We start from the raw sequence: 23,741 nt of genomic DNA, 5'->3' as shown, positions 1-23,741 counted from the left end.
CAACTATCCAGTACAAAGCCCTAAAACACACCAAGAAACACATTGAAGACGATTTTACTGCTGGAAGCTGCAAGCCAACGCCTAAAGAACAGACTAAAGCAATGGAGTCAAACCCGGTTCAGTGGTGAAGAGCAGAGGAAATGTTTGACTGCTGCTAAATAAAGCAGGAAGACACTGAGCTGCTCAGGTGTTCCTGATAACACCAAGCTGCCACCTGGACAGCCAATAGGAACACAGCTTACTAGAAGTCCAGAGGGCTGGCTTAGTGAAGGAAATTTAGTTTAAAATTGGAGGCAGAAAGTTAACAAAGAAAGTTGAAAACCACCTTCTGATACCTGAAATCTCTGAGTTTTCACACAAAGAACGCCTGAACATGTCAAACTGGTTCCATAGTAGAACCATCATTGTAAAAATGTCATAGTATGGTGTGTTGCTCAAAAGACATTACGACCCGGCTGTCTAGGGTCGCCGAGGAGCAACACAAAAACAGGACAAACACTGGTTTCCAGGGGGTTAGGAGGCTATTTATTTGAAAGAGTAAGTTTACAACAACACAGCATGTGAGCAGAAAAATCACGAAGTCTGTCTTTAGTTCAGCTGAAAATATTAGTTTTTGTCTTTTTTATTGACCAAACTTTTCAGGAAGTAGATGAAGAATAATTAAAGCTCTCATGTAGAAGTCCAACTTATTTTGGATCCTTGTGGAGAGTTTAATCTTAGAGTTTGTAAAGCTGTTGAGTTTTAGAGTCACATGGATTGTTTTGACATTTAATAACCGAGTCCTGAAATGAAATTACAGTTGTGGATTTCTGTCATTTAGTCTGGACTAAACAAATAACAGCAGCATAAATCTCAAACGCCATTATGAGGAGTCTGGATTGAGGTTTCTCACTTGATAATGATCAAAACATGAAATTTAGGTTGATTTAAAAGAATATTCCACCTTAAATCTTTGAATGTTGACCTAAAAGGTTGGTTTCAGGAAGTATTCCACCTACAAGGTCCTCAAACATCCACCTTAAAGGAAAATTCCACCAAAAATCCTTGGACATGCACCTAAAATGTTGGTTTAACCAAGTATTCCATCCAAAATCCTCAAAGAGACCTGAGGGGCTGGATAAAGGGAATATTCTACCTAAAACCTCAAATATAGACCTGAAAGGGTGGTTTAGAAAAAAATCCTTCAATGTGGACCAATAAAGTTACTATGGAGGAATATTCCACCTGAAATGTAGACCTGAGAAGTTGGTTCGGAAGAATATACCATCCTAAACATCCTTAAATGTAGACTAAAAGACGGTTTGGAAGAAAATTCCACCTAAAATCCTCCAATGTAGACCTAAAAGGTGAGTTTAATGGTATATTCCACCTAAAATTCACTACTGTAGACCTTGGAGGTTGGTCTGATGGTATATTCCACCCAACATCCTTTAACATAAACTTAAAAGGTTCATTCAAAGGAATATTCCACCTAAAATCCTTCAATGTAGACCAAAAAATCTTGGTGTAAAGGAGTATTCCACCGTAAATGTAGACCTAAAGGATGGTTTGGAGTAATATTCTACTCTAAAATCTTCCAGTGTAGACCTAAAAGGTTGATCTGATGGTATATTCTACTCAACATCCTGGAACATTTACCTATAAGGTTGGTTTAATGGTATATTCCCAGAAGAACCCTTGAACATTGGGCTTAATGGTATATTCCACCCAAAATACCAAGAAGTCAGTGTCAAGGAAACGTAGACCTAAAAGGATTGTTTAAAGGAATATATAATTTTTATTTTCATTATTTAATAATCTGATATCAGTCAGAACCCTGGCAAACTTATTTTCATCAGTTTTTTTAGTGGAAGTCACAAATAAAGGAGCTCTTCGTTTTTCCCGGCGTTAGTGAGTCAAAAGCTGCTGTTTCAACACAGACATGTTCACATCCATCCACAAACCTCTCAGCACTCAAACACCCACAGACAGGAGGCCGGCTGGACCGAGGCTCGGCGGCGTCCTCAGACCCACGAGTCGGGGATTCGCTGAACTTGTTGGTCCGGTTTGAAGGCCTCCGTGTGGTCCAGTAGAAGTCCACGTAGTCGGCGTTGGCTTTGAACCGCAGCGACTGGCCACCATCAGGTGGACCGGCTCGTCCTCGTAGGGCTCCTTCTGTAGCCTTGAGGGGACCACAGGAACATTCAGTAGCTGTTGGAGTTCTTCCTGTCAGGCTCGTGGTAGAACGGCTCTGAAGAATCTTGTACTTGTCTTATCTGGAACAATCTAACAGCCTAAACTGTTAACAGCAGTGTACAGAAGCAAACACACTGGCATAGATTAGAACTCAAACTAGATTTATTTTAGAAAACAAATCAGCTTCGAGGCATTTGTTCACACATGTGGCTGAATAGGAGGCCGTCCAATCAGATTCGAGGTCTTCACTCTGTAGGTTGTTTGGTGAGACTCTTGGACCTCCATCAGCTGACATGGATGTTTGATGGTCTTCTTCTCTAGTGCCAGATGATTCATCCATGAATTCAGCAGCTACAGACTGAAATGAAGCTCATGCTGTCGTTATTCAATTCCTGTTCCAGATCAAATGTTCAGAGCTCACCTTGAATGCAGCCGTCTGCTGTCTGATAGTTTTTCTCATTGTAGTCTTCAATAATGTCTTTTCCTCATGTCAGGATGTGGTGAGACTCTTTCTCAGTCTCTGCAGACATCCCTCATTGTGCATCTCCAGAGAAGAAACAGAAAAACTGGTCACTGCTTCAGCATCACAAACACTCTCCAGCATTGAGAGTGTTTTAGGAATTCATTCATTGTGTTGTCATGATGTTCTAGAGTCTTAACTGGAATATTTCTAATAATCTTTTTGTATTGTGCTGATAAACAACAATAACCCGACTTTCAGATAATATTTGTTGTCTGTGATTGAGACTAAATTCCTCCACATTCTGGAACTGGACTGCATTTCCCAAAATTGAAACATGGACAGAATTTAACACTCATGTATCCATGGCAACGCTAATGTTTCTGCTTCTTACCAAAGTTCACAACACAAGTAAAGATTTTAATGTAAAACTTCAGGGATGACTGCTAACCATAAGTATTCTGATCAATACTTCATGATCAATATCAGGACAGATGTTACAACTCCAGCTGTTGCATTAGACTGCAGTTATTCACAGAGAAATTAAAACATCACATTCCTCATATAAACTAGATGCGACTTTTATTAAATAAAGTGTTGGTGAATAAACAGTGTAAAAAGTGCAAAGCAGCTCCATTAAATCAGGAGATGTGAGACTTCCACAGCATGGATCACCATCTGCTGTGTTGATTCATAGCTGAATGTCAGAATGAACTGAGCTAGAAAAGCTGCTTTGAGCTGCAACATTACGGTCTGACAATCCAACACCATCACAGTTTTCATCTGGTTGTTTTGCTCCAACATGCTGTGAAGTTCAGTTTTTACCTGAATCAATACAGAGATTCTATTTCCAACCAAGACTGGAATAAAAATTAGAATGTTATGAGGTTATTAATGCAACTAAATCCTTTCAGGTGGAAGAATTTACTTCTAAGTTCTAATTCAAGTTTCAGTTGGAGCACATTGCATTCACAAAGAAAAACAGCAATACCTTCATAGCAACATTTAGCAACTCTCAAACGTTCAACCTCACAGCCTCAAAATATCTGTTTAGGAAGTGTTGTGTTTCTAAATTCTGCTGAAAGCATTGACAGACATTCTCTTACAAGGTTGTGTAAAAAGCAGCCTGTCCTCTGAGCTACTGAGAAATGTTCCTGAACAAAGTTTCTACATGTAAATCAGCTCAACAAAAACTAAAGCCTCAGTCAGAGATAACAGGTATCGCAAATAATAAAGAACTTTCTTTGTTAACTCAGACTTTCTGCTTCAACCTCACATAAAAAGGGGAGTTTAACTCATCAGGTGACTGAAAATGAACGGCTTGTGCAGTTCTAGATCCAAAAGTAGGATGTTTCAACTCATGTTTTACTACAAATACATGCAATAATAAATAAATACAATGGCTGGTTGTTTTTTAAAAGCTAAAATACACAGCAGAGAAATACAGGTTGAGACGGTCATTCTAATAATGAGGACAGCTGCGACAGCAACTAACACAGGTGTTCAGCGGTAAGTTAGCCACCTGTGTTAATTAGCCCGCTAGCTAACTTAGCCGCTTAGCTAGCTAACGCGTCCGGACCAACTGCTGAAACACGACAAAACACAACTCTTCACAAGTCGCTGACTTAACGTACAACAAGACAACGCTACTGGTTCGAAGTATTTACCTTCTTACCGTGTTTTACTCCAAAAACAAGATCAACAGCAGCCAGAGATGCTACAAGACGTGCCGACCATGGATACACATTGACTAGATACCAGCGCTCTGTCTTCTATATTATCTATGGTCTGACCAATCACTGCTCTCTGGCTCCGCCCTCTGAGAATCTTGTTGTCGTTTGGCTTCACACTTGCTGATGACCACTTCCGGTCTCAGAAAATGAAAAAGCGGACTTTTTTTCGTTTCTGTCTCTTACTGATTTTACTTTCTTGTTATTCTAAATATAAAACGAAAATCAAAGCATTTAAAAAAAAAATCGCATATCCCTTTTTGATCATGAAAAGGAAAAATGCCGCGTATTTCAATTTTAATTTTTGTATTTTAAAACGAAAATCAAATAACCACTCGTTTTTTGTTTTCAATACCCGTTTCAGAACGGAAAAGCCAATTACCAGATCCGTACACGGACCCTAAAGTCATATAAATTCAAGTGTTACTTTCCTAACCCTCACATATGCACACTCAAAACTCAAGACAGCAGGGAAGTTTTGCTGGTGCTTGGTCAAAACAGTTTACTAACAATGCAGGAAACCCAGTCCAAGAGGGCATGTCTGACTTGGTGTTTATTGCTGACTTGTCTATGTATAAATGTACATTCCATTAAACATGTGATTTCTGCTTGTTTTTTTTTTAACTTGTTGAAAATCTGTTTTATTTCTAACGGTTGCACACTGTTTGACAATTGGTATTTGTGTGAATGTATATATACATATTGGAAGTTCTACAGTCATGAACAAAAATCTAAATATCAAGAATCAAGAACTTTATTGGCATTGTGTTTTCACACAGATAAAATTTTGATTGGTGACTCTCAGCTGTGGATAAAAGATAGAAAAAGGCATACTATATACAAAAAAATAAAAATCCTCAAAAGATGTAAATATGCAAACAGAATTAGTGCAAATGAGCAGTAGGATGGGTGGTAAAGTGCAATCCAATGCAAAACTCAGTTCTTTATTGCACATAGTGTGTCTGTTTGTATGTGCAAGGGGGACATGGACTGGACAGCTCTGGGATAAAAATTGTTTTTCAGTCTGGAAGTTAGACTTTTTATGTTCCTGTGTCATTTGCGCAAGGGTAGGGTAACAAATAGTCCATTTCCGGGGAGGGTGGGGTATGTCAGGCCTTCCACTGGTCCCGGACCGCGTATATTGAATCCAGGTCTGGAAGAGGACTTCCCACAATCCCCTGAGCTGTTTTCACCACCCGAGCTAAGTCCATTCTGTCCTGAGCTGTGCAGCCCCCATACCACACTGTTGCACCAAGACAGAGGATGCCTTCTATTGTGGCTCTGTAAAAGTGTGCCAGGAGCTGAGGGGAGAGACCAGCACATTTCAGCTTTCTACGGAAGAAGAGTCTTTGTTGGGCCTTCTTTACTAGGTGAGCTGTGTTCAGGGACCAGGTCAGATCAGATGGAATGTGGACGCTCAGGAACTTGATGTTGTCAACACCCTCGACTGCTTCCCCTTGAATGAGTAGAGGAGCATGCTCTACCCTCCTGGACCTCCTGTAGTACACGACCTCCTTGGTCTTGCTGGTGTTTAGAACAAGATTGTTGTCTGAGCACCTCTGAATAAAGTGCTGGATCTCCTCTCTATACTAGGTCTCATCATTGTCTGATATGAGACCCACTACGGTGGTGTCGTTGGTAAACTTCACACCCGTGTTTGTGGAGTGAATGGCAGAACAGTCGCTGGTGAAGAGAGTGAAGAGGGCTGGGCTGAGCACACAGCCCTGTGGTGTTCCTGTGCTCAGGACCAGTGTGGAGGATGTGTTGTCTCCCATTCTCACCATCTGAGGCCTGTTGGTGAGAAAGCCCCCGATCCAGTGGCACAGCGATGTGGACAGTATATATATATATATATATATATATATATATATATATATATATAGAGAGAGAGAGAGAGAGAGAGAGAGAGAGAGAGAGAGAGAGAGAGAGAGAGAGAGAGAGAGAGAGAGAGAGAGAGAGCAGTTTTTGCTGCAGTCAAACGTAATCACTCAAAAGAAGGGAAGAGGCCATGCCACAAAAGAAAATTTCATTAACACAACTATGCATGTATAAGTTTGATCCAGTAGATTTATAATAAAGCTATAAAATAACCAAAATGCATGATTGTTTTTCTGTGACAAACATGCATGTGTTTCATGATTCCATCATAGAAAATTAGGAATTGGAAACTCAAGACTGTCATGAAATGACAAATGTATGAAAAACTTTTATTTTATTTTTTTTTTTGTTTTCTCCTCACACTTTAATAATATAATAATTTCTTTTCCCCTGTAAATTAACTTGTTTTGAGTCAGCTGCAGAGTATTATAGAAAATGGGAATATCATCAGAAAGGGTCTGGAGAAGGGAATCCATTCCCTTCATCTACTGCAAATCTAATAACATGGGAGGGGTTTAGACCAGACAGGTAAGAGGAGGACGGCCTTATCCTTTATAATAAGTTATGATCATGTGGCCACACTGACGTTGTTATCACAAAGTTGCACAGTCAGCCAAAAAAGAAAATCCTGGGTCAAAGATAAAACTTTTAGCACTTGCTGGGACATAAACGTGTTGATGTGAATCGATTAGATTCAAAGACAAACTAGTGGCATTAATAGTCTGGCAGACAGAAAGTAGAGAGACTATTAAGTCTGGTAGACCATCACAAGTTTCTACTTGCTTACAACATTGAGTTTCTACAAATGGCACAATTAGTGTTCAAAGTTTATTTTTTCAGTGAATTAAGCAAAGTAACATTGCATTACCATTGAAGAAATCCTAATGTAATAATGTATAATCTATTTTAAAAATGCTTTTCTCACAAATAATTACTGATCAACTACTTATTACAGAATGTTTTTGACAGTTTTTGTTCACAAATTTCATGTCTAATGATAAATAAATAAAAAAAACTCAACATCTGAACTCATCAGACTTTTAGAACAATTTGCGCTCATCAAAAAATGTGGATGTTTCTAAAAGGATGTGTGAAATGCTCTATATATATGAAATATGTTCCAAATTGCCTGTTGATCGACCTTAATCCTGGAATCTGTGACCCTGGACAAGTAGATCAAATAATCTCTGATTATGGGTCAGTTGAAACACTAAAAAAGTAGTTGACTTTTGCATTATCAACTTTTTGCTTGTGTGCTCAATCATGGGACTTTTCATTCATGATGACTTCTCATCTACTTGTCCAATATTGTAGATTCTGAATCAAAAGCACAATTAAAAACAACAGTGAAAATTTCAAGCTTTTATCTTTAGCAGCTCCTGACATATTGTTGTTCAAACAGTCTCAGATTTCAGTGCAAAAAAACATGCTGAAAGTGGATCAACAGGCAATTTAAATGGAAAGCACTCTATATATCAATGGACAATTTTACATTTTAAACATGCACAGTTTATGATGCAAAAAGTGTCACACAAATCAGAAAAAGTCAAGCAGAAGGCCCCTGATGATTTAAGGTGGAATAATCTTATCATGATTTCAGTACAAATTACAGTTGTTGCTCGTGAATAACTTCTTCAACAGGGAGTCCTTCCCTCATTGGTTCATTCACTGTTGTCCTATGATAATAATAATAATAAAAACAGAAGGAGGAATATCATTATATCAATACAGTTACTGCATTTTGTCATTAAAATCATATTACATACATAACTCCACTCACTTGAGCTCAGTGTGGTCCTGAAGTTGAACATTGAGGGTTTCAGGCAGCAGCAAACAGAAACTACCAGCAGCAATGGGGATGATGCCATATATCAGCATGGGAATGGTGTAATGATAAACCTCCAGCAGCCTGATCAGTGGAGCGAGGATGCCGGCAACACGAGCACACATGGAGTTCAGACCTACACCATTCTGCCTGCAAAGACCCACTATCAAGAATCACATGATGACTGAAAAGGTTCTGCGTATGCATTACAGCATATTTGGCATTACCTTAAAACAGTCGGGTATAATTCTGCTGCATAAACGTAGGCTGTGCTGAAAGAAGCAGTGGCAGCAAATTTCCCCACCAGAGCAATGACTGTTACCACCACAGGAAGATCTGATTGAAAAAAAAATGAAAAAAACACAAACATAAAGTTAGGAAACTGGAAAATTCATCCAAATGAAAAAAAATGTTCAAGGTGTTAACATCACCTTTTGGGACAGGAAGTATCACAAGGCAAGCAGTACCCCCAAAGATCAGGAAACATGCTTCACATATTCTCCTTCCAAAGTGTTGAATAAGAAACAAACCACAAAAATGGCCAGGAATTTCAACAAGAGCAAAGACAAACTCTGTGAGGTAGATATTCAAGCCAAAACTGCCAACATTCAGGCTCAGTCCATAGAACAGAAGACTTGCTGCAAACCTGAAATCAGAGACCAAGAGAGGCTTTTGGTTTCACTTCTTCTCAAAAACAAGATAACTGTGACAAATGTCTGCACATCAGATATTAAGGACAATGGCATGAACGTCATCTCACCAGATGAAGCCCATTATTAGAGTATATTTTCTCAGATACGGTATTTTGAAGATGTCAAACATGTTTCTTCTTTCAGATGTACGCTCCATATTTATCTGAATGAGGAAAAAGCAACTTTTAGAAAACATCCAGTGCATTTAGAGGTTTAGTTTATTTTGTCTAAGTCAAAGTGTGTTTGATGCTGATCACCTGGTCCAGCAGGTCTTCTGGTAGTTTCATCCTATTGATCCTGGCTGCTCGCTGGAGCTCCTTTTGTGCTTTCTTCTTCTTGCCGTGTGTCAAGAGCCACCGAGCTGATTCTGGTAGAAACCTGTAGAAACACAATTTCAAAAGAAAGAATGATTTAGTCAATACAACCACAGTTTCTCTTGCAATAATTTTACTGAATGATGGTATTAGAGGTTTCTTACCAGAAATGTAATATCAGGAGAATGACAAGAGGGCTGAAGAGCACCAGCTGCAGGATTCTCCAGTTGTGGATCAAATAGGCAATACCAGACAATAACATCTGTCCAACACCGAAGAAGGCTACAATTGCCACTGTGCAAAAAGCAGAGTTTGAAGGATTGGTCCATTCCACAGCTGTAAGACAGATAAGGGTTGTACATATTGGGTTGTTTTATTTTAGTGGCAACAGCGGTGTCAAGTTTAGCAGCTATGTCAGATAATATATATTATACACATTTGCAGGCTTATTTTTTCATTTTACATACTTAAACGTTCAAAAACTCACTTCAACAAACATGTTTGCAGGGTATACTGTATATTTGTGCCGACCTTTTTGGAAACCATATTTCAGAATTTTTTCTCGTCTTTTTTTACAGGTTATTGTCATTGTTGGCATGAGCTTTTAGAAAACGTTGACAAGAATACAGTGTAATTATGTAGCCCTGCTGATGCCAGTTATTGGGCAATGCTGGTGAGTATGAGAAATTAAAAACAAGGAAAATGAATGAGAATGATGATAACATGAACTGACAACCAAATAATCTGACTCAAAACAATCTCTTGACAGCACAAATACAATGATATTATTCATAATTGGTGCACCTACCCATCACACAAAAGTTCATAACGACAGCACTTGAAGTCCCACATAAAAATTTGACAACCATGTAAATATAAATGTTTGGTGAGAAAGCAATGCTCACACCAGACAACAGCATGAGGAAAGATGCAAGCAAGATTGGAAATCGTCTGCCAAACCTATAAAGAGAGGACAACAGAAATATAAATACTTCTAATTCTTTTAGGAGGCACAATATATAATTTCTTTTCTGGTATGCACTAATGTTATTTTTATAAACATGAATAGTTCTTCATGAGGAAACTTAAATCACAGAAACCCACCTGTCAGCAATCACCCCAAACACCAAAGCTCCAACCATCATTCCTGCCATGGAGATGGACTGTGATGCCTCAATCAAATCACTCTTGTCACAAACCACATCAAACTGAAAACAAGATCAATGGCAACAGGTGAAGGGAAATTAATACATTTTAGCTGTTGTACATGATATTCTGAACCACTGGATGTCACAAAAGAGCATCAGCATCTCAGACTGGAACAAACAGATGAGTTGACCACACCTCCTTTGAGGAGTTGATATTGTGAGAACATGCGGCAGCACAGCTTGTGAAAATAGTGAGGACAAGTAATGCATTGTCATTTACAATGACATAGGTTGCATGCCCAGGAGCATTGTAAAATACATTGAATCAGGAGGTGTTTTACTATTTTTTGAAAGGGGGGATGATCCAACGGTAGCATCCCATTTTTGCCTCACCACCAACAAACACACAGATGGGATGGAAGGTTCATAAGAGGGATGTATTTTGGTCATTTGTTAACAAGAAGGAGAGCATATCCCCCTTTACTCCCCTCAAATTGCAGCATTTGCAGAAGAAGCAAATCTCAATCTTGGGAAAGTCAAACCAGTGGTAGCTCTGGTCTTATCCCTCTCTTCATCAGAGGCCTTTTTAGATGAACAATGTGGTTCATTTGGGGAGACAAAAATCTGAAAGGTTGCCTCCAGATGAATGCTCCAGAGTGTCTTCACCCGTCTCACTTTAACAATGCAGTGTGATAAGCCTGTTACTTGCGCTCCTTTAAGACATGCATTCCTTTCCATTATTTGAAAGCATTAGAAGGTGTCTCTTTTCTCTCTGGATGAGCACTCTGCTCACTTTTCTGTAACAGTTGTGATGGCAATCTCATTTAGAAAATATTAAAAGGAGTTGAAGTTTAGTTCGCTGCTTCCAGTTGTTTATAGGAGTCTTTCCTCTGAGTTAATTCAATACTTGCAACATCAAACAGCAGCAGGATCCATGTGGGCATCTCCAAAGATAGAGAGTTGCAAAAATCTGGGTGCATGAAAAAACGGCAAACGAGGCCAGAAACTTCATAAATTACTTACTGAAGTTATTACCTAACAGAGGAGCCATGAAGCAACAACTGCAAGTCACACTGTGTACTTTTCTTCACCAGACAAATAAGAGCCATTGTTAATAAAGTTAGTCATAAAAACTTGATTACCTAACAACCATCCCCTGGTTGAGTCCTGAGCTCCATCACAGACATTTTACACGATAAATTTTCAGTAGGATTTTAGAAATCAATTAATACAAACACAGGACATACAGGGGGAAACGTTTCAAGCAAGGATCTTAATCTACAGACCTGCAAAGAGAATATAAACAAATGATCTTTTTCTTTGTTTACCTCTGTCACAAGGGTGGAAACACCTGGCCCAGCCTCATAGTCCCATCCATCCATGCATTTTGTTGTGGTGTTAATCCCATACTTTTCAATGCTTTCCAGTTTCCAATCCACAGGTGTGAACATTTCACAGCTTTTAAAGCTTCCATCCTCGTTCACTGGGATGGTGAGATTCTTTTGTCTCTCCTCTGTCAGGTTGGGTCCACGCTCCAAGATCCAGTCAGTGTTGCAGTGATGTGGGAAGCTTCTTCCCATCAGCACCTGAGCAAAAACATCAAACCCCACAAACACATTGGAGATGCATGATGCAAAGAGTAAGCATTTCTGAAACAACCCAAACTCCCCGATTTCCTTCAGGATGTCTCCAAAGTTGCTCATAGCGATGTGTGGTCAGCTTGCAGAGGTTCCTTACAAACTCCAAAATGAACAGAGACATGAAGAATAGATCACTACAAACTATCTGGTAAATTAATGTTTAACCAAACGTGATTCTGTCAGTTATTGGTTTCTTCTTTCCTGAAAGACAGCCATCACCAGCATTTGCATAGCAGCAAGAAAAACTAAGTTAGCCAAGTCAGTACAAGGTATGCTGACAAAGACAATGGCAATAACAACAAGAAAGGCACTCAGAGAGTGCCACAGTACTCAGCCAAGGCTGCTCAGTCTTTGTATCATTTCCTAATGATGAAATCTTTAATAAAAATTACCTTGCACTGAGCACAGGTGTGTGTTATGCATGTGTATGTTATTTACTGATACCTGATCACCTGGCCTAAATATGCAGGGACACGGAAACACCGAGTATGACTTCCGACGGATAAGTCCCGGTGGATTTGTAGTAGGATTGCAATCATGTGATCGTCAACAGGCAGCAGACATAGCATTCACTTGTCATAGTTACAGCAACACCGTGCCGACCACTATCTCACAGTGGGAAATCCTTCACAAATCCCTGGATCCAGAGTATAAGATGCATCACTGCCAAAATCTAATGAGGAGGTCCTGGTGTCATTTCTGACCTTCCCTGAAAATTTCATCCAAATCCGTTTGTCTGTTTTTGAGTAATGTTGTGCACAGGTGGTCACATAACTCCGCCGTGTTCCTTGGTGGAGTAATAAGCACAATACAGGTCAACCAAATAGCCAGTGCAGAGTAAACAAAATGACCTAAAGAAATGTCAAACATGTACTTTACATCTGGAAATATCAACAAAAAATGTAATTTGTCCAAATGACCATTTCCAGACCATAAACACATTATTTTCTGATTAATTTTAAAATGCTGATAGTCTAAATCCGTGCTGTCAGAACACTTACATGCACTGGAGAAAACACAGGCGTGTCACATTTGCTTTCAGTCCAATGACACTAGCTTGCACTCAGCAACTCACTTTGTGAAATCACTAATTTGAAGGTCCAGTGTGTAGGACATATGGGGAATATATTAGTAGAAATGGAATTTAATATCCATAATTGTGATTTTATTAGTGTAGGATCCCCCGAAAATAACTCCCTTCTCATGTTTCTATTTTGAGCCTCCTCCTCTCCTCTGTTCTCTTTCCTCCTGCCTGTGACTCGGAAATTGATGTTAGTGTGGCATCTTTAAGGATGTTTCATTCCCTAAAATGCTTCTGCAGGGGAGACCAGAGGAACAAGGGGAGGTCTGCAGGAGAATCTATGAACAAGTATACATGAGTGTATCCTTATCACATCCTTTGTGGAAAAATCTTTTAGGCACCTGTGATGTATAAAAGAGGAGTGACACACAGCAAAGTGGGACTAGGACTCTGAAAATGTAGGTGTTCCTTCTTAGGGGATTCATAAATATTCAAATGCGTGCTTAAATTTCCTGTCCTTCCTGATATTTTGAAGCAGTATCAGTATGCATAGCATATACATCGATCAGGCATAGCATTATGACCACCTGCCTAATATTGTGGTCCCTCTTCTGTGGTGAAAAATGCTCTGAACCACTGGGTCTGGACCAGAGGACATCTCAGGATGTCCTATGGGGTCTGGTACAGGACGTTGGATCCTTTGGATTGTGCAGTGGGGCCTCCATGAATCAAACTTGTTCCACTGCATCCTGTTCATGCTTGATCAAAAGTGGGTCTAGAAATTTTGGAGGTCAAATCAACATCTTGGGGGCGATTGTCCTGATTGTTTTTGCAATGTAGTGGGGTGCACCTTCCTGCGGATGTCGGCCAACAACATTTAGGATTGCCGTTGCATGAGGGAGTCTGCTTGTTCTGGGACAGTGTTTATGTGGGTGTCTAAGTCTCATCAACATGGATGCCAGAATCCGAGGTTTTCCAGCAGAACGCCACATAGTACCAATTGTGGCTGATGGGTGTACTTATGTAGGGGATATAGCTGTACTACACGTACAACTTTACTAATGTCACTTAATGTCTGTTGCCTCGACTCCTCTATCCGCATATCTCCTCCTCTTGTATCTCAGATTTGATGGAATAAGACATGAGGACAGGAGGCAAGGAAAGGAGTCGCATATGTACAAACTGAGAAATGATTGGCTGCAATCTGCAACCTGACCACTAGATGTTGCTAAATCCTACATGTGTGCCTTTAATGAAAAGACAGTCAGCAGAAATGGGTCGCTTCAAACACAAGATGCAAGGCGACAGTGCCGAAAGCAACATCTGTCAGGTTTTTTTGAAATATGGATGCAAAACTCCAGAGCAAGCACATTCCAAACTTTTGCACCATCAACACTCTCAATAAAAAGCTGCTAATATTTCACTATGTTCAACAACTCATTGCTGAATTTATGTGTGAAGAAAGATGAATAACAATGATGATTATGTTGTACTTTATTGTGCTTATTCCCATATTTTTTCATGAGAGCTGACTCATAGCATTTGTTTCAACAAGAATAATGAAATATGACAACATCACCCTCTTTTTTTTAAAATCAGGTCGGCCGAACGCATGACCTCTTCAATCTTTTCTTGAGACTTTTTTCATCAGAAACACATTTCAGAGTTTTTATTTAATTTACTGTAATTTATTGTTTTATTTATGCTTCTGCTCTGTTTGTTTTATACACTTTGCTGTGGTCCTATCAGTATTTTTAAACTTCTGATGATTTCATGACCTTCTCTTGTATATTTGTTGTCCTGTGAGGCACTTTGTGAACTAGATTTTGAAACGTGCTGCATAAATAATGATCATTAATATCTGAAATACATACAGAGGGTTCACAGTTTATTCATGGGAAAACAAAAACACTCTCACCCAACAACCATAACGCGAGAAGACAAGTGTATAGCAAATACACAGCACATATAAAAACACACACGCAAATTTCAGTTATCAAACAACACATAGCTTTTGTACAAATGAAGCAAACTGTTAACAGACTGTAACTACAAAAAAATTTTTTTTGGTTACAACCTGGTAAAATGTAACAGATTGTAACTACAAAAAAATATTTTGTGTAATAATTTACAAGTTAAATGTGATTCAGTTGAAGGTCTGCATATGAACAAATTACTTTTAGCATTGTGCCAGCTGTCAGGAAGCACAGCATTAAAACTGTGAAAACCAGTGCAACCATATAAATTACATTTTTGTGCTCTTTCCTGATTTTCCCTCATCAGTGAAGGATCTCGTTTCTGAAGTCCCATCCTTAGGTTCTCTAAAATGGATAAGAAGATGACTGTTATTTAGAATTCTTGTAAGTGAAATGACTTGTGAAATGGTTCAGCAACTCACGTAGGCTCAACATGGTCCTGAAGTTCAGCATTGAGGGTTTCAGGCAGGAGGAAACAAACCCCCCCAGCAATAATAGGAACAATGCCATATATCAGCATGGGGATGATGTGATGATAGACATCCAGGAGTCTGATCAGTGGAGCGAGGATGCCGGCAACACGAGCAAACGTGGAGTTCAGTCCTACACCATTCTGCCTACCAGGACAGACAATAAACTCAGTCTCATTGCAACTACTAAGAAAAAACATGGCATCTTCTGCCAGTATGTCTTATTAAAACATTTTTTCATTTCTCATCAGGGATATTATCCGTCTTACCTTAGAGTGGTTGGATATAATTCTGCAGTATAAACATAAACTGTGGAAAAACTGGCAGTAGCAGCAAATTTTCCCAGCACGGCTACGACTGTTACCACTACAGGAAGGTCTGATGGACCAACAAAAACATACATCTGGGTCAAACAGGGAAGAAGTGACATGCAAGTTTAATATTTTTGCCTCTGCACAAACCCACAGTGGATCTAAAATAAAGCAATCAAGATATACTTAAAGGGCAGACTTCCAGCTTAAATCCAACGTTTAACAAAACCTTAAGTCTCGAACCAATGGTCATCACCATGTTTCTTTTACTACAGCCACTTTTAGTTTCTTATTTTTGGATCTTTCTACCTTCATTTTTGCGAAAAGCATCTCAATTGGGTTGACCGACTCAGCTTTTCCAAATCATTGCATTTCTTTGTCTCTTTGGTTGCTTTCGAGATGTGGTTCGAAGTAAAGCTCCACACACCTCAGAATGCATCTTGCTACTTCTGTCAGCCATCCCATCAGCAATAAACACCAGTATGATTTGGATCATGAGCCCGTCCAGTCTTTCTCTTTACTCTCATCTTCCTGTCAGTCTGGTACAAGTTAATCTTGGTTTAATTTGTCCAAAGAATCTTGTTTTAGAATTAGGCAGGCTTTTTCCTATGCCAAATCTATTCTATATGTACTTAAGGGTCACTAGTATTTTGCATCTTGAGGTCTGCACTCTGTGTTTGCATTCATACAGGTGTGTCTTGATTGTGCATTTTGACAGTGATGAGTCGACATCCATGAGTGTGTTCTTGATTTGGCTAGATGTTGTGAAGAGGTTTCTCTGAAGCAGGAAATTTATCTCCTTAATTTGCCATTAAATATTGAGGAAGCAGGCAACAACAGGCCATGCAACTACTTGTCAGTCAACTGTCTACAAAGACCCAAGAACAAACAGCACCCGAAGGCAGCTGTAGTAAATGCACTGATATTCATGTGCTCCAGACGTCAGGCAATCACTGAAAAGAACTGCATGCAAGATTTTAAAATAATCCTGATATTTATGATTACGGTGCAGTTGCATTTGAGCCTGTGAAAACGGAGGAGTATGTAGAATGGTGGTTAATACAATATTTATGTTGAAAGTCAACGTTTCAATCACACGTCAGTTGCTTCATATTACAAAATCTGTTAAATGTCCAAATACTAATGAACCCAACTCGTTATATCTTGTTTTTAGAGCAGGAAAGAAGCAAAAACGTCTCCAAAAATAGAACTCCTGCTTGAATTTTTTGATAAATCTCTTAAAGGGTTACATTTTTATAAAACTGTGATTAGCCCTGATCTTCAAAATCAGACGATCAATATCTTGACTCAGATAACAGCAGACATGCATTACCCATCGCTACGTTACCTGTTGGTATAAAAAGGATTCCGAGGCAAGCAACCCCTGCAAAAAGCAGCACTCCTGCTTGACAGATTCTCCTCCCAAAGCGCTGGAGAAGAGGCAAAGTGCCCAGACGTGCAGGTAGTTCTACCACGCCAAAGATGAACTGCGTGAGGTAAATATCCACACCAAATTTGCCAACATTCAGGCTCAGTCCATAGTACACCAGACTAGTTCCAAACCTATTCAATGTGAGAGACAACTTCAGTGCGGCCACAGAGAGAATGGTTTCAGTGGGCAGACGTTTATGGCTTGAAATGATACTCACCACAGGTAGCTCATTATGATAGCACGCTTTCGCAGATAAGAGATCCTGAAGATGTCCAGCATGCTTCCTCTTTTGGATGTATCCTCAAACTCCAGCTACACAATATAAGTGTAACATTTAGGTAGAGTGTATTCATTTCAGCACTTTATTGTATTCGATGCTGCTCACTTTTTCTAGAAGATCTTCTGGGACGTCTCTCTTGTTCACTTGGGCTGCTTTCCTGATCGCCTTTATGGCCTCCTTCTTCCTGCCCTGAGTAATGAGCCAGCGAGCCGATTCTGGAAGAACTCTAGCAGACAGATAGGTACCAGGGTTACAAACTGAAATCTATGTGGTATTTTATGTTTTTCTGAAATAAGCATCTAATGTGGCCAAATCGGCTGCTGACATGTAGTAGATTCCCACGACGAGGATGAGAGGGCTGAAGAGCACCAGCTGCAGGATCCTCCAGTTGCGGATCAAATAGGCGAGGCCAGACAACACCATCAGTCCAAGAGGGAAAAAAGAGTGGCAGACAATGGTGCAGAGAGCAAACTTGGAAGAATCACTCCATTCTCCACCTGAACAGCAACAACACACATGGAAAAGGCACAACTTCAGCATTTTTCAGGTGGAGCGTTGCCTGTTTTAATGTGTTTTTATGGTTCTGGACTGCAACAGTGCAATGCATGCAAAGCTCAAATCACAATATACTCCTGGAGTGCAAGTCAAGACACTGCTGAGATTTTTAATTATACAATCATAAAAACAGACTGAGGTCTAACTGATTTAGCGTTGTTGTGTGTATAGACATTTGTTAGCAACACCCATCCATGATTATGGGCATGCATGTTAAACTCAGGCGCTTTGCTTTGCTCATTTAGACGGATGTAGATTATAGTCAGGGATTAATGCCACACAGGATGCACAGATCAGTTTGTTGATTAGTTAGTTAGCGTATTTAGATTTAGCCTGTGTAGGATTCACCGTCCCTCTCACTCCCTTTACCCTCTTTTCCCTCCCTCTCTGTCCTGTGCATTAGCATGAATGTGTAAAAGCAAAAATGTGCACAGGACGAGCTAGAATAGTGTTGTGTGAATTGGTCCGAGCCACTTTTGTTTCTCATTTACAGAATATTTTTGTGTCTGCTGAAAATTCATGCAAGGTAAAGCTAGCAGATGGTGCAAAATGTATGTTCCCATACAACTAAAGTGCATTCTTACTTCTGTTTTGAGGAAAATGTATCTCCTGCCAAATTATATATGAGTATTTGTTGAAAATAAACAAGCAAAAACCAAACTTGAGTCTAAGAATAATGCTCCCACATGGGAAACAAACCCCAGCTTCATGGGTGAAAATCCTGTTGCTGATTTACACCTTGACCCTCCCTCTTCTTCCTGATGTGGACTTTGCAACTTTGTCATTTGAAAGCCTAATATGTCACAGTGTTGTGTTTTTTTTTTCAAAGTGAAGGCACGTTTCTTTCAAAATTGAAATAAGAGTGCAGTTTAATTGTTTAGGAATGTCATTTTGCAGAGACAGGGTTGGACCATGAACTATTTTCACTTGATTTGACTAAAATTGCATTTGATTAAACTCACATACTCCCTCTTAAAACCGTGAAACAAAATGGTGTCAGTTTACATTAATTCAAGTTTTTTGTGTGTCATCTACACATATCAGCAGCTTTAAATCACCATGTGTAGAATTCAGCTGTCTGATTTTAGAGCTCTGCAGGGGCAGAACCAAAAATGACGCAGTGTCAGACGGTCGCATTAAATTCAGCTGTGAACATTGTACCCACCTATCACAAATGCATTAGCAATAATGCCTGAAATAGAGATGCCACCTAAAAATTTAAGAACTATATAAACATAGATGTTGGGTGAGAAACCAGCACCCACACCAAACAACAGCAGCAGGAGGAGTGAAAGCAGGACCACAAAGCGTCGACCAAACCTACAGAGACATGAAAAAGATCTGTTATATTAATGTGTGAGCTTTTAAACAAACGTGACATGCAGTAAAATTAATAGTATTTGTTGTTTTTCAAATATCAGCAGATGGATTTCATCTAGTTATTTTTCCTTCAATCTTCTATATGGCATCTTTTCAGAAGAAACCTCACATTTCTCTTGCCTTTTCAGTGTCACATTGGCAAAATGTGCTTATAAGCAGCTCATCATTGAATAACTGGACATAAAATGTGGAAGCTATGTGCAGTAGTTTTAGTAGAATGTGTGCATCCAGTAGTTATTTCTTATTTACAAGGATTTAAAGGTCAGGGCACTAAATGGACTAAATAATCACTGTCTTAAGGTCAGTTGCATTTGAATGGAGGTCCGTACCTGTCAGCCAACTGCCCCATCAGCAATGCTCCGACCAGAAGACCAGCCATGTAGATGGACTGTGAGGCCTCGATAAAACTACTCCTGTCACACACCAGGTTAAACTGATAACAGCAAAAGAAGAAGAAAGAATACATCATGACATTTGCAGTATATTTTTAATCAATATGTAAACAAAACAAGCTATCATTAAACAGCATCGAGTATCACAAACCGGTTATTAACCAAATTCCATTACTAAATATCAAGAGAAGAATATGGTGGCTCAGGCAGGAACTAAAGATCAGAGTTGACAATTCATACTAATAGACTTTGGACATATCTTTGTGGTCTAAAAAAATTAAACCAATGCAGAAGGGGTCTAAACCTGCATTCTTTGTAACAGCCAGCAGGAGGCGACTCCTCTGGTTGCAAAAAGAAGTCAGATTCTATAGAAGTTACCCTACCCCTTACTACCATGGCAACAAGAGGCACAGCAATGCACATTGATGGCAGTGTACACATTTAGATAGCTGTGAATGAGTTTCAAGCTTTGTCTCTTTTAGCATGCTTTCAGTTTGTGAACGGTAATTGCAACATTTTGGTCACCTAAAAATGCTTTGTTGTTGTTAGGTTGTACTAAAAGACACTCCAAGATTAGGGTTATATTTTCTGCAAGTACGTGATGGTCCAGTAGGGTCCTGGTGACGTAAATTTAATCAAAAGCCATACAAAAACTTCTGCGCAGGTGCATAGATTGTCTACTGTACATTAGTCTGGCTCACCATTTAGGCTGCTCATTTCATCCGGCTTTCTCGACTCATTCTGAAAATGGCAAGTTTTACTGTAGATCTGGATTGTGCAGTAAGGTCGGCCTGCTTGGTTCTTTCAGTAAATTAGCCATTTCAATGACGGTGCTTTCCTCACTGCATGCAAATGTTCCATCGAAACAACTGCCTTGCATCTAATTTGAGGGGACACCATCACTGAATCCTGGGCTGAGGCTCACTGCAGTTGATGGTGATCGGTAACCCTAAAAACAAGCCAGAGCATTTGTTTTTCTATATATGATAATTAGGTGCAGTCAGACTATTCTACATCACTGCTGATAGGTCTGGCTCTACAAGACTCATCCTTCAATTAGACTACAAACTGCATCCACCATTTTTTCCCCCATGGTGAGTATATTTTGCTTCAAGCTTGAATTTCACAATCCGAAATTAGCATCTCCTCTAATATCACAGTTGCTGTGAATTACAGCAGCTCCCTGCTAACCAAGATGACTGGCATTAGCAGATAATTTCTGGCGCATCTCCTCCACAGCCCCGCCTTCTCATCCAAAGATGAGGTGCCAAAAACAAATGGTGATGGCAAACAACAAACACAAGACTTCAGCGCGGTAGTCCACAAACTAATGGGTGACGTCATGTTGATTACATCGACTTCTCTTATCCAGTTCACATTTATTTTTAATGCAGAAAACAATAAATCTAACAACACCTATGTATGCAATAAAATGGCAAACTGCAAAACTAAAATCCTACAAGCATTCATTAAGGTACAATGAACTGGTAGCACAAGATAAGTTCAGCTCTTGCACAGCAACAAACAAACATATATCACCTGAGTCAGAATGCTGGAGGCACCTTCAGGTATCTCAAAATCTGTTCCATTTATGCATCCTGTTGTACTGTTAATCCCATACTTTTCAATGTCTTCCAAATCCCAATCCACAGGTGTGAACATTTCACAGCTTTTATAGCTTCCATCCTCATTCACAGGGATGGTTAGACTCTTTTGCCTCTCCTCTGTCAGGTTGGGTCCACGCTCCAAGATCCAGTCAGTGTTGCAGTGATGTGGGAAGGTCATGCCTGTAAACACCTGCCCAATAACGTCAAAAGCTACAAACACACTGGGGATGCATAACGCAGCCACCAGGCGTTTCTGATATAAACCAAACTCCCCGATCTCCTTCAGGATCTGCGCAAAGTTGCTCATAGCTGAATGTGAATGTCCTCTGAGTGTAACGCAGGAACACACAAAGATGGTTTAAAACGAGGCTCAGTCAGCAGCAGTCCACTTGACGATAGACCTCCAAGTTAATGTTTAAACTGATAATCACCGTGTTTACGAGAGTCAATTTCTTACAAACAGACTAGTATACTGCCCAGTGTGACCTGTCAGAGTACCTCAGGTGTAGCTTCTTTTATCAGTATAATAACAGGCCATACTGTTTGATGCACAAATTGTAGATAAAAGGCCTAAACCTATGAGTGTAGGACACAAAAGTCTTATCATGACCTTATCAGGAGGAGCACATATGGTGGACATTCAACCTTGGAGCCAAAAAAATATTCCCGGAGTGTAAAGATCTCCCAAAGTTCTCAGAAATCCTTCACTAACCAGACTGACTGAGCTGCTTTCAACAGCAGCAGCAGCTTAGGAGAGTGATCATATCTTACTGCTACTCAACATGCAAGAAGTAGAAACAAAGACGCTGTACACAAAAGTAAAATGATAAAATACACGAACTGTACTCTTGTGGGTGTTTAACTACACAGTGAAATGTGTTGCATTAAAGCAGACACCTGGAAGTCATGAGAGAAAGGTGGTTTGTGTTCGTCAGCATCACAGGTGTCCTCACTAATGCCATGCTGTCACCACTAATGGGATACATATCATGTGAATGGGGACACGCGTATGTAAATGTGATATTTTAAACATAAGAATCAGCCTGATAACCACTCATGTAAGCACCTCCTATCAAAACTGATTAAACCACACTGTCGCATTCCTGACACAATTACTTCTTCATATTTAGAAGCACATTTTTTACATTTTCAGCAGCTTTAGCACATAGAAATCTTACACATTTAGAAAGGAAAGCTGCCACACCAGAAAAATAATAACAGATCTGTAGGATGTTACACCATGAAAAGTTTCTGACAACATGTTTTTCATGTTTTAACAAGATATTTTTGCATTATTACAACATACAAACCATGTCTTAAGAAGCTTTTCTTGTTCTACCAATATCTTGTAATAATGTGAAATGTTTCATATTGTAATGTCATGGACTGGGCATTTGAGAAAAACAGCAACAGACAAATTGTGACAAAGATACTGAGACGTGGATACACAAGAAGAGAGAACAGATATAGAGACTCGCTGTATATCAGAATGAAAGAGGAAAGAAGCGGTAAACCAAACTATGTTTCATACTGTAGCGTCATAACACATAGATGGATTATATGTAGTATATATGTTACTTAATGTGTTACTGTTACTTCAATTGAAGAATATGGCTCATGTACACAGTTTAAGTAAGTTACATCATGATGGGTTGAGACGTAGAGTAATTCTGCTGCTGCTGAACATGTATACACAAAGACGAATTTTAAAATGCATGCTGCAAGAATGAGTCAGACTCTTAGAGTTGGAGTCGAACACTTCACATTAGACACAGCATAAATAGCATGTCTTGTCATAATGTGAAGTTATAATGTGAAACTAATCCAGTTTCCTTTTCTGGCATGGCAGCAAAATGCTTCTGTACAAATAGGACTTTAGTTTGGTAAGAAAAGAAACTAACAACTCTCTGTTAACTCTCTCAATAGCTTTTCCCCCCATCTTCTATATTTACAACAGGAAACGATGATGTGCTGAACTGTTTCTAAATTGCTTGCTTGACAGAATCCTGTGACTTTTATGTAGCTGGCAGGACCACAATGTCCAAGTCCAAGCCTTGTTAAAACCACCTTGACAAAAAGCTAACAGATAAGGAACTCACAGTTCTTTAGACAGTACAGTGCACTGACCAGAAGGTCTGCTGTAGAGGTGCATTAAGGTAAATGCTAAATATTTACGAAGCTTGACCAATACTACGGAACAAATCAGGATGTGAGGGGAGAAAGTGGACACAAGGGCACGTAAAACAGGCTGTAAAATGCTGATAGAGGCGACCTTTAAGATATGAAGACAATAAACCTGAAGGGATTAAGCGCTATGGAACAAATCCAGTTCCTCAAACTGAGAATCAGCTAGAAAATAAGACTTACAACAGGTGACATACTGCAGAGGATGAGACTGAAGTCCAAAACTAAATGGTAATTAAATCACTTCAGGCTTCTTTGTTGTCCCCTTTCA

General features: G+C 39.5%; 1 protein-coding gene across 1 annotated transcript; it reads right to left on the bottom strand.

The window, feature by feature from the left end:
• Positions 1-6,324: 6,324 nt before the first annotated feature.
• On the bottom strand, positions 6,325-23,676 carry LOC111567982 (uncharacterized). The gene is made up of 19 exons (XM_055007343.1): positions 21,219-23,676; positions 19,617-19,720; positions 19,073-19,227; positions 17,678-17,849; positions 17,458-17,578; positions 17,290-17,384; positions 16,989-17,203; positions 15,599-15,707; positions 15,282-15,476; positions 11,551-11,932; positions 10,179-10,282; positions 9,883-10,034; positions 9,239-9,410; positions 9,018-9,138; positions 8,829-8,923; positions 8,500-8,714; positions 8,296-8,404; positions 8,024-8,218; positions 6,325-7,919 (listed from the first exon to the last, which is right to left on the bottom strand). Exons 1-19 carry the CDS (start codon positions 21,591-21,593, stop codon positions 7,850-7,852), a joined length of 3,156 nt encoding a protein of 1,051 aa, XP_054863318.1. The 5' UTR covers positions 21,594-23,676; the 3' UTR covers positions 6,325-7,849.
• Positions 23,677-23,741: the final 65 nt, after the last annotated feature.

Source organism: Amphiprion ocellaris, chromosome 22 (assembly GCF_022539595.1).
Source record: "Amphiprion ocellaris isolate individual 3 ecotype Okinawa chromosome 22, ASM2253959v1, whole genome shotgun sequence".
NCBI classification, from domain to species: Eukaryota; Metazoa; Chordata; class Actinopteri; family Pomacentridae; genus Amphiprion; species Amphiprion ocellaris.
Note: the sequence above shows the minus strand (reverse complement) of the source record. Positions and strands in the feature narration are given on the sequence as shown.

Excerpts from the sequence above, each read along its gene's own strand:
- LOC111567982 (XM_055007343.1), bottom strand. The coding sequence starts at position 21,593 with ATGAGCAACTTTGCGCAGATCCTGAAGGAGATCGGGGAGTTTGGTTTA. Across the intron at positions 17,579-17,677 it reads GTCGTGGGAATCTACTACAT|AGTTCTTCCAGAATCGGCTC; the intron begins GTCAGCAGCCGA and ends TCTGTCTGCTAG. Across the intron at positions 9,139-9,238 it reads CTCCTGATATTACATTTCTG|GTTTCTACCAGAATCAGCTC; the intron begins GTAAGAAACCTC and ends GTGTTTCTACAG.